We start from the raw sequence: 10,604 nt of genomic DNA, 5'->3' as shown, positions 1-10,604 counted from the left end.
TAGCCCAAGAGGCCTGAGCACCAGATAAACACTTGCTTTCATTTCCAACTCTGGACAGTTCTCTAATCTTACCCAGGCCTCAAATTTATTACCACTCGTAACCTATGAATATAGATGGGGAAAGGGGGCAGAGTGATGCTGGCCTGCTCTCTACAGCCACGGACAATATGCACAAGACCTATAATCTATGGTGTCTGTGAGGGATGAAGGTGGTTTATTGATGACAGTGTTACATGGGAATAAGCAGCAGTGAAGTAGAAACTATACAAATATATATCTGAATAGAGGCTGTCTGGTTTGTTCACCTAGGAAAGTGAAAGTGTAAATGAGTTTATTGAGTAGATGAGTAGGTCGACGGAAAAGGGTTGACTTGTGTCTGGTAGGATGTTGACAGCGGTATGCGGAAGGCTTCGAAGAGAACTGCAACCGTTTCCAGGCATGGCAGATCCTCTTATGTTAGAAACAGAGGGACAGAAAGTGAAAGGGGAAGAAAACAGAAAGAAGGTGAAAGTATTATGAAGTGAAAGTGGCTGAGGGTGAGAACAAGGAATTACAAATAAATAAATAAAAATGGCAGGAAGGGACATCAACCGCCCATGTACATCACCCAAAAATGACAAGTGCTGAATGGTAAACAATAGAAAAGCTTTGTGAATAACATGGCAAAGGAGTAAGAAAATGGCTTTGTCTTTTAAACAAAATATTTCCTACTAACAATTTTAAGTGTCCTGCTGTTTATGTGTGAAAGTATCTGTCAAAAATCATTATTTTTTCCACACTTATCAGCTTTCATTCATTCATTAATCAGTTTAGTTCATCAAGTAGTGTTTAAGTTTGTGCTAAAGAGGAGAAAGAAAGTTGGTCATCACATTATTTTGACTTACTGTATCTCTGTGTGATTGAATATCTATTGCTTGTATGAGAAATCATCTATAAAACATGTTTTAAACTTTTTTGTTTAGAACATGCAGCTTAATTCGCATACTGCAGCTTGACTAGCACAGTCTTCCCTCAAGCCACTGACTATTTTGAGGCCAAAACATGCTAAAATGCTAATATACAGTCATTTGACATGTGGTTCACTCAGCCCTTTACAAAGTGCTAGATCTGTCCAGAGGGACATTGTGACTCCCACTGCACCACAGCCTGCAGAGAGCAAGCTAAAGCAGAAGCTCCTTTGTTTCCTCTGCGTTCTTCTGACACATTCTCTGGCTCCTATCTTTGCTGAATGTTACAATAAATGTAAGAGAAAAAATGGAAATGCAAAAGGAAAATAAAGACATGTAATGATGCTGGCTAAAAGCACCATGATGAAAACAATGACTCCCTGTCCCTAAAAAAAATAAAGTGATTTTAAAGTGATAAAGATATTTCAACTACAGACCATCTTCCCAACAAAGCATTACCACATGGTCTCATGTCGTTGATTGTTTCCATTAAACCAAGCAACAAATGAAAATTGAAATGACAGGACTACTATATGGTTTCTCAGTTCTTGTTTGTTACTGTTTGTAGTGTTATTTTGTTTTTCATTATATTGTTGCTATACAGAGAATTAATACTATGATCATTAAATATCCACTGTAGTGTATTACCATATATATTAGCGACTGTGCCTGCCTGCTTATCTCTAAATAAGAATAGTTTTCTGTAATTTAGGGCATTTTGTGTCATTTTTTTAATGAATAAAAACACAATTACAGAAAAAAAACACCTTTTTAGCATAATGTAGAGTGGGCACACAGAGATGCTTTTGGTAGTTCACCACAGTTCACACACCCCTCAGTCCTGTAGTGGGTAACTATTTAATCTGCCATATTAAATAGGGATCTACAAAGCAGCTGACTAAGAGCTAAAATATTGTGCGTGTCAACCCAGTCCTTTCATGAACTAGCCAGTTTGTTTGTTTTTGTGGTTCTGCTTGGTCATCAACAACATGACTTTTCTAATCTCTTCCACAAAGCCAGCAACACAATCTGGAAGGCCCCAGGCTATGCAGGGCCACTGCCAAGGGGCGGCTTGGGGGTTTATTTTGCTGCCAGCCAGTGCTGTTCAATGTTTAGTCTAGCACAAGACAACCAAGGGTGAGCACCCGAGTTTTCACACAATAAAGGTGCTGAAGGGGACCGAGCAGTCCAGGAATACCACCAGCCCAGGGGAGAGAAGCATACCACCATGTTCAAGACCAGCTACCTGCATGAGGTGCGCAAGGAAAAGTATGAGCGCTCAGATGTCTTTGATAAGGAACCTGAAGACTCTGAAACATCTGCAGGCATCTCAGCCATCCAGGGCTGGGAGAGCCTTCAGAAGCTCAACAGTCGCTTTGCCCGATATATCAACAGGGCACGCGTCCTGGAGCAACGCAACGCAGTGTTCTGCAAGCAGCTGGAGACATTGCAGCGGATGGAAGAGGTCAGCAGCCCAGCTGAGCCCTTCACAGAGCAGACTGAAGTCAACAGGCATCGCATCCAAGAGCTGTCCTCTGACCGTGCCAAGCTGGAGCAAGAGCTGAATGATGCTTGCCATATGCTGGATGAATTTACCAGCAAGTAAGCGAGTGTGCAGTAGTTGGTTTTATCTGTGTCAAATATTGAACTTCCTCCTTACAGATGGAGTGATCTCAAATGTACTGTGTAATATACAGTGTACAATGTGTATTGTATTTACTGCCTTAAAGGCACACAGGTGGTGTGTGACTTGTGTCAAGACACCTGTCAACATGTCAGGATACAGTATTGTCCTATTTTAGCGTAGAGGCATGCATCTTAGAGGCAGACATCTCAAAACCTGGCAAATAAAATCATGGCCACACACCATTAGAGATTAAAGGCAAACAACCCTTTAATTGTGACTATCTACAAACATGCTGCAATCAGCTCTCTACATCTCATTGTTAATGAGTTGAGATGAATATTGACCAATCAGTGGGTGAAGAGAGTTAGATTCCACCATGTCTACTTTCGATTTATGGCTCTGATACATTACAAACTCAGAGGTGTTTTGCTTCAAGAATGAGCTTTGTAATCTGTCCTGTCTCACTGGGAACACACAATACAAATATGCAATTAGACTCAAATAACACACAGTTTATTCCAGTACCTTGGAATAATGCAGCCTTACATGATAATGCCATGCTGTGCCTCTTCCTAAAGCATCTAATCCAGATGTTTTATGTTCCAGGTATAGAAATGAATGTGATTATCAAGAATATCTACGGGCCACTCTGGAACAATTAAACAAGGTACTGTATGGATGAAATTTAAATCATTTAAATTACAGCATTTTAATAATTCTAGGTAAGATTTTGCCAACAATTAAAGTGGAAAAAAAAACCTGTGCAATAAATGAGACAGCATACAATTATTTACAAAGTATGGTGCTTTTTAAAAAAGTACTTCTACTATATTGTTTTGTACTATCAGACATAATGATGGAAGAAATGCAGTACTATAGCTTTGCCTAAAGGGATTTAATTTGCAAATAAAGCATGAAAAGTGTCTGCCAAACATTAGGCTGGACACCATGATGGGATTTTATGTGTTATTATAAGACTTCAGTGGGTTGTTTAAATGTTCTGTGGCTTTTTTCTGAACTCAATATACTTCACACCATGTGTTGTGGGTTTCTCTTCTCTTCTCTTGCAGGAGGCTGACAGTGCGCTGCTGAGAAACCTGGAGTACCAGATCCAATCACAGTTCCTGCAGGATGACATCAACTTAACCAAAGACAGACACAAGAAGGTCAGTGACACTACTGGGAAATGGTCAAAACTACGCTAAACTAATAAAAGAAAACTAACTTACTGACATCAGATTTGCCTGTCACCTCACAGCAAGAAGGTCCCGGGATTGAGCTCTGGCCAACGCAAGGCCTTTCTGTGTGGAGTTTGCATGTTCTCCCTGTACCTGTGTGGGTTTTCTCCAGGCACTCTGGCTTCCTATCACAGTCCAAAGACATGCAGCTTAGTTTGATTGGCGACTCTAAGTTGCCTGTAGGAGTTAGTGTGGCTGTCTGTCTCTAAGTGTCAGACCTGTGATGGACTGGTGCCCTGTCCAAGACCCCAATATATAAATGTAAATGAAGTGCTGTTTATGTACAATATTCATAAAACAATATATATAACAGAAATCTTTTTTTTGTTAGTAGTCAAGGGGCCAAGAGTGCTCTGGGCTTTATCACTGTATATAAATCAATATGTATTGATGGTAGAGTGAAGATACATACAGAAATTGACTGGAAGCAATTACACTGATGCTCAGATTATATTGATTCTTAACAATGGCTTTTACAAACTGGGCCAGTAAAAGCCACTCACTGACAAATTGCTTTAATAATTCATTTTCATCATTTATAACCGTTTATATCCCTCACATGCTGCTCTTTAAAAAATGACCACATTTTGAAATTGTGCTCATATTACTCTTTTTGACAGTATCTTTGATCTCAAGGTAAAATATTTGCATGGATTTACTGGATAGCTCACAGTCTGTCAAGAAACCTAACTCACATCAAAGAATGTTAGTTCTTAGTGCTTCACGCAGCAGCGTATATTTTATTTTGGAATACTGCTGACCTCAGGACTCCACTTTGAAAAACAACTCACAAAACTTTGACATGAGTACCAAAGGATGTGTTAGGTTCTTGGGGCTTTAAGAACAATTTACCTTCTGTGACATGAGTGGGTAAAGGACTGCAGAAGAACTGGAGCATTGCTCTTTACAGCCACTGATATACAGTATGACAGAAATGTACAGAGTAAAGACAAAAACTCGAATGCTACCCTCTGTGCAGTAGAAATGATTTTAAGGTGCAACACAATGGCCACATCCCATATACTTTCTTTACTGAGCAATTCCTCTTTTTTACTTCAATCCAGTGCTGCTTTTGAAGATGAATCATTGTGTGACTCTGTAATACTGAGATAGCATATCAAAGGCCAATACTATTTTTATATTATGTAAGGAAAGAATAGGGAGTCTTTTCACATGAATACTGGGCTTGTGGTGCTGAGCCTTGAAATGTTCCACTAAATAGTGGAAATATATTTGTTCTTTATTACTGAGACTGAGCTCGGGCTTGTACAGATGGAAGCCAAATGAAAGCCTTTTATAGGATACTTTAGTTCTCTCACTCAATCTTCAAAAAGAAGCAGACCAGATGAAATGGTTCAACTTTGGATGTTCCCCCTTTTTCTGAATTGTGCATTTTATGATTTTTGTACTATCCTCCTCTACACAGAACCTCGCAGAGATCCAAACCTATGTAAACATATTGCAGCAAATCAACCAGACACTTCCCTTTGTTCCCAATGTGTCAATGGGCATCTCAGAGGTGAGTTTGCTAATGTTGTCACTGTGCGTGTGTGTACACGTCTGTGTGCGTGCATGCACTTCAGTCCCTGGGGGAGAAGATAATGTTTGCATGTCTGTGAGCCTTGTTCTACGTGTCTAGGGTTGATGAGGTTACTGGCTTTTTAGTTCAATTTGTTGCCTGTGCCTGCGTTTGTCTGTGTAAGTACAAAAAGCACAGACACACGGACAGGCCGGCGGTTTGAGAGTGCCAGGACACAGAATGAAGAAAATGCCAGAAAGAAATGACAGAGGAACTGCAGTCATAGTAACTGGCATTTGTGGGGCAAATTGTAATTTTATTTATACAAACATTTCTCAGAGGAAGAGCTGCTATGGATGCAGAAACGGTTTAGCAGGTGAGATTAAATCTCGGTGCGCAGAGACAAAACAAGCCATAGCTCTTGGCTGCATTGAGCTGAAATCCATTGGAAAAAGAAAGAAAGAAAGTAAAATTGCAGGCAAGGAGAGAGTAAATGTTATAGAGCTTGGTAATATTGCTAGTCTTCTGGGGCCATCTGTCTACATATATAAGGAAGACAAATAAAAGTAAAAACTGAATTACTGAGCAGAAAAACATAAGCAATGGAGATGCTTCCATTAAGGGGGACAACAGGTCACTGTAAAGTTTGACGATTATGGAAAATCTGTGAATCACAAGCTATGGCGTTTGCAATCCAACACATGTGAACACCTAAAAACAGACAGACAAGTAAAGTTTTTGATTAATAATGTCACGTCATACAAGAACATGCTGCCAATAAAAAGTTGAACATTATAAACTTTATTAATTAAAATGATTTCAAATATTAAGAACCATGATTGCTTACAGTATCTACCCAGGTGTATCGAGTAAAGCTCTAATGATGGTAATCAATAGTGCAATCCAAATACTCAAAGGTTCATTTTAAAATGCCAATAAACTGCTGCAATGCCCTTAAATTCAAAAATCAATCAGTGACCCTTTTACAGTGAGACTTCAGAAAGAGAGTTGACTGCAGGCTCTGTGAGTGTGTGTGATGTAACCTTCATTATTTAAAGACACACTGTGGTTCTCTGCATGTTCTCATTGATTTGTGCTCATTGTGTGAAGGAGCAGGAGAAGCTGCTGGCCCAGAGGAAAGCGCCTGCACTGCACAGTCAGCTTGAGGAATATAAGAGCGCCCTCTGTCAGCTGCAGGCCCAGAAACAACGCCTACAGACTGAGGTGGGTCACACGGTCACCATGACAACACAAGGTTTCACACTGATTATATGCAGCGTTTCCTCATTTAAAAAAAAAAAAATACTACCAAGTTGATATCTACAAAAGAACAATTAAAGAGGATGTCTAGAGGGAACCAAAACAGACAATACTGTCCAAACCTTTGTTCTCTGCTGTGAACTACACTCCTAGCTCAACAATAAAATAGCTGTACAGTTTGTATGCAGCAATTATTTTAAGTTTTGATGAATCTAATGTTATTTTATGAGTAGCTTATTAGTTGTTTTATTTCTAAAATGTTACAAAATAGGGAACAGGAGCAATATTCATGTTAGGTTATGTCTTAAAATTTTGTGACACCAAAATGTACCACTAGATGTCAGCTACGACCACCTTATGTCATCAGGGTGTTAATAGGTTTAGCAACAGCATTGTTAGCCCACAGGAAATGAGAAATGAGACTGAAATCCTTAAACCATGTCGGTTGCAAAAGCAGCTGTTTTTATTCATAACATTTTTCATATTTTTTAACCATCACTTTTTAATGAATCACTGCCTTCTTTCAGACTGCCATGTTGGAGCAAGCTATCAAAAACACACAGGAGAGTTATGACAATGAGATCCAGATGTTCAATGAACAAATAGAATCTCTGAAGAAGGAGACTGAGGAAGCTGAGAGATCGCTGGACAGGTTCACTAGTGACTGTCACCACCTGGCCATGTACCAGACATCTCTTCAGAATGAGCTGGAGAGGTACAAGAGTATCATTGAGAACGAAGATAACAGGTAGACTGCCTCCACCTGGTTACTGATACGTGCAGAGACACACACATATGCAAGTCCTGCCTCAGCTAGTTAACCATTCACTTCAGTCAATTTAACAATAAAAATGACATGTAGAGGAATGTAGCTCTTCACTATAGATGAAATAATTGTTGAGAACCTGTCATATAGAAGTCAAGTGAATCTAATATAAACATAAGTGCAATATATAATACTTTGATCAGAATAAATGGGTTTAATTATAACATGAAGACAGATTAACAGCTCCAAAAAATGCATTTATAAAATGCTCCCAGAGCTGTTAGAGCTATGGCCAGAACTTCAGAATATCTGAGTTCCAGTTTTCAACAATGCAATCCCAAGAAGTGCTTGACTACATTAATGTTATGTGCAAAAATCAGCCAGCAGATGGCACTGTGTGACAACAAATGTTTTCCTCTATTACACTAGCACAACACAGTGTTTGTGGCTTTTAATGCAAAATTAGCTACATTTATGTTAATTTAAGGTCCTGTTGGTTTCTTTTTTGAAAAACGTGAATGATTGATTGCCTTGCCAGATTTTTCTGCATAGCAAAACTGTTGCACGGGCGACATTTCACTGCTTTCTTTTTGGCAGGTTGAATTCAGCGATAATTGGCACTCCCATTACCCTGTTCACCACTAATTACGACTACACTCACAAATCCACTAAATCAAGCAGGGGGAGAGGTAAGGACACCAACATATCACAGCTGGCTTACACCAAGCATCATTACTGCATGCACATATAATCAACTGCCATTGTGAGAGACAGCTACAGTATACTCTCTCTTAGGGATTTAGTTTTACAAAGCTAACAGAGCTGCCAACTTAGATCAGAGAGCAGTGATCATAGAACATAAAGTAGAGAACATAGAACATAACTCAAAGCAATGTCTTTATTTTCTTTACCCTCCCAGAACATTTGAGTGTGTTGGTGCCCATGCAATTTTGGTCTTGTCTTAGTTCACCAGTTCTGCCTAGTTGACTTCCATCCATCCATCCATTTTCCTCCGCTTATCCGGAACCGGGTCGCGGGGGCAGCAGTCTAAGCAAAGATGCCCAGACTTCCCTCTCTCCAGACACTTACTCCAGCTGTGTGATCCCCCTATAGTTGGAACACATCCTCCGGTCCCCCTTCTTGAAAAGAGGGACCACCACCCCGGTCTGCCAGTCCAGAGGCACTGTCCCCAACCACCATGCGACGTTGCAGAGAGTGTCAGCCAAGACAGCCCCACAATATCCAGAGACTTAAGGTAGTCAGGGCGGATCTCATCCACCCCCGATGCCTTGCCACCGAGAAGCTTCTCAACTACCTCTGAGACTTCAGCTTGGGTGAAGGACAAGTCCACCTTCGAGTTCCCAGCCTCTGCTTCCTCATCGGAAGACATGACGCTGGGGTTGAGGAGATCCTCGAAGTATTCCTTCCACCATCCAATGATATCCCCAGTCGAGGTCAACAACTGCCCACCTCCACTGTAAACAGTTTTGCCAGGGCACTGCATCCCCCTCCTGAGGCGCCGGACGGTTTGCCAGAATTTCTTCTAGGCCGACCGATAGTCCCTTTCCATGGCCTCATCGAACTCTTCCCAGACCCGAGTTTTTGCCTCCACAACCACCCGGGCTGCAGTCCGCTTGGCCTGCCGGTACCCATCAGCTGCCTCAGGTGTCCCACGAGCCAACCAGGCTCAAAAGGACTCCTTCTTCAGCTTGACGGCATCCCTTACTTCCGGTGTCCACCACCGGGTTTGGGGATTGCCGCCGCAAACATCACCAGAGACCTTATGGCCACAGCTCCAAATGGCCGCATTATGGAGGCGGAGAACATGGTCCACTCGGACTCAATGTCTCCAACCTCCCCTGGGATCTGGTCAAAGCTCTGCCGGAGGTGGGAGTTGAAGATCTCTCTTACAGGGGATTCTGCTAAATGTTCCCAACAGACCCTCACAATACGTTTGGGTCTGCCGAGCCTATCTGCTATCGGATCCAGCTCACCACCAGGGGGTAATCAGTTGACAGCTCCGCCCCTCTTTTCACCCGAGTGTCCAAGACATACGGCCGGAGGTCAGATAAAACAACCACAAAGTTGATCATCGACCTTCAGCCTAGGGTGTTCTGGTGCCACGTGCACTGATGGACACCCTTATGCTTGAACATGGTGTTTGTTATGGACAAACTGTGACTTCCTAGTTGACTTTTGACCTTATTTTGTCCAGATATCACCAAGGCTATCCAAGATATCACCAGTATGAAGCCCCGCCAGAAGATCCTGGCTAAGAAGGTTTTGAAGAAGAAAGAGCTGACCCCGAAAGATGTGATGGACAGTGGCCAGGAGGAAAGAAATGGGAAAAATTTTAAAGAAACCAAAGAAATCCTGCCTAAGGAAGTGCAGGAGGAGAAGGTCAAGAAAAAAGAGCAGAGACCTGTTCTCACTGGGGTATCTCCACAGGATGTTCCAGATGGAGCTCAGATCAGCAAAGCCTTTGACACTCTTTGTAACATTGTCAGAGACAGAATGAGAAGGTACAAGAAGCCTGAGCCAATCGCCGACTTCTACACCAAGGGTCATTATGTCCTTGTCACCGGTGATGGCAGTTACCCAGATCCCTGTTTCTACACCTCCACACCATCAGCTGGCCGCATCTTAGTCACTATAAGAGATGGAATGATGTCTCCCTGTGAGCCTTACAGAAGTAGCACACCTTCTCCTCCGCCTCCTCAGCCCATGCCAGACCCCAAACCTCTTAGTCCCAGCCTGCCCCCCAGTGCAACAGGAGGAAAGGAGGATACTATGGGTGGAAGAGGTAAGGGCAATGGAAGTAAAGGTAAGCTTAAGAATGAAGAACCTCAGCCTCAGTCTAGAGATTCGATTCCAGTCTGCCCAGGCTCTGGCCCTAAAGGTCCCACCCCAGCTACTGATCAGTCCAAGAAAAACAGTGATGACAATGGTCCAAGTGGGCCTGCTCCAAAACCTGCTTCACGTGCTGCCAGCACCAGCTCCAGCACCAGCACCAGTTCCAGCTCCAGCACCAGCACCAGGTCTAGCAGCTTTACCCCAGATGCCCTGAGCTATGAGAAAGTGGAGGTGGTGGAGTCTGTGGAGAAGTTCTCCAAAGGCCGCATGTTTAAAGATTATGAGGAGACTTCTGTGGTGGTAGAGACCATGATCGAGAAGTCCAGCAAGAAGAAACACTAAAACCTTATCACCTGACTGAGTCAGATCCACAAAAATACAGCTGTTCCTCAGA

General features: G+C 42.1%; 1 protein-coding gene across 1 annotated transcript; it reads left to right on the top strand.

The window, feature by feature from the left end:
- Window positions 1–2,175: 2,175 nt before the first annotated feature.
- Window positions 2,176–10,552, top strand: bfsp1 (beaded filament structural protein 1). The gene is made up of 8 exons (XM_020597891.1): window positions 2,176–2,549; window positions 3,181–3,241; window positions 3,645–3,740; window positions 5,239–5,331; window positions 6,448–6,555; window positions 7,119–7,339; window positions 7,955–8,046; window positions 9,573–10,552. The coding sequence occupies exons 1-8, from the start codon at window positions 2,176–2,178 to the stop codon at window positions 10,550–10,552; spliced, it is 2,025 nt and encodes a 674-aa protein (XP_020453547.1).
- The last annotated feature ends 52 nt before the right edge of the window (window positions 10,553–10,604 follow it).

This window comes from Monopterus albus, unplaced genomic scaffold (genome assembly GCF_001952655.1).
Source record: "Monopterus albus unplaced genomic scaffold, M_albus_1.0 scaffold3.1, whole genome shotgun sequence".
NCBI classification, from domain to species: domain Eukaryota; kingdom Metazoa; phylum Chordata; class Actinopteri; order Synbranchiformes; family Synbranchidae; genus Monopterus; species Monopterus albus.
Note: the sequence above shows the minus strand (reverse complement) of the source record. Positions and strands in the feature narration are given on the sequence as shown.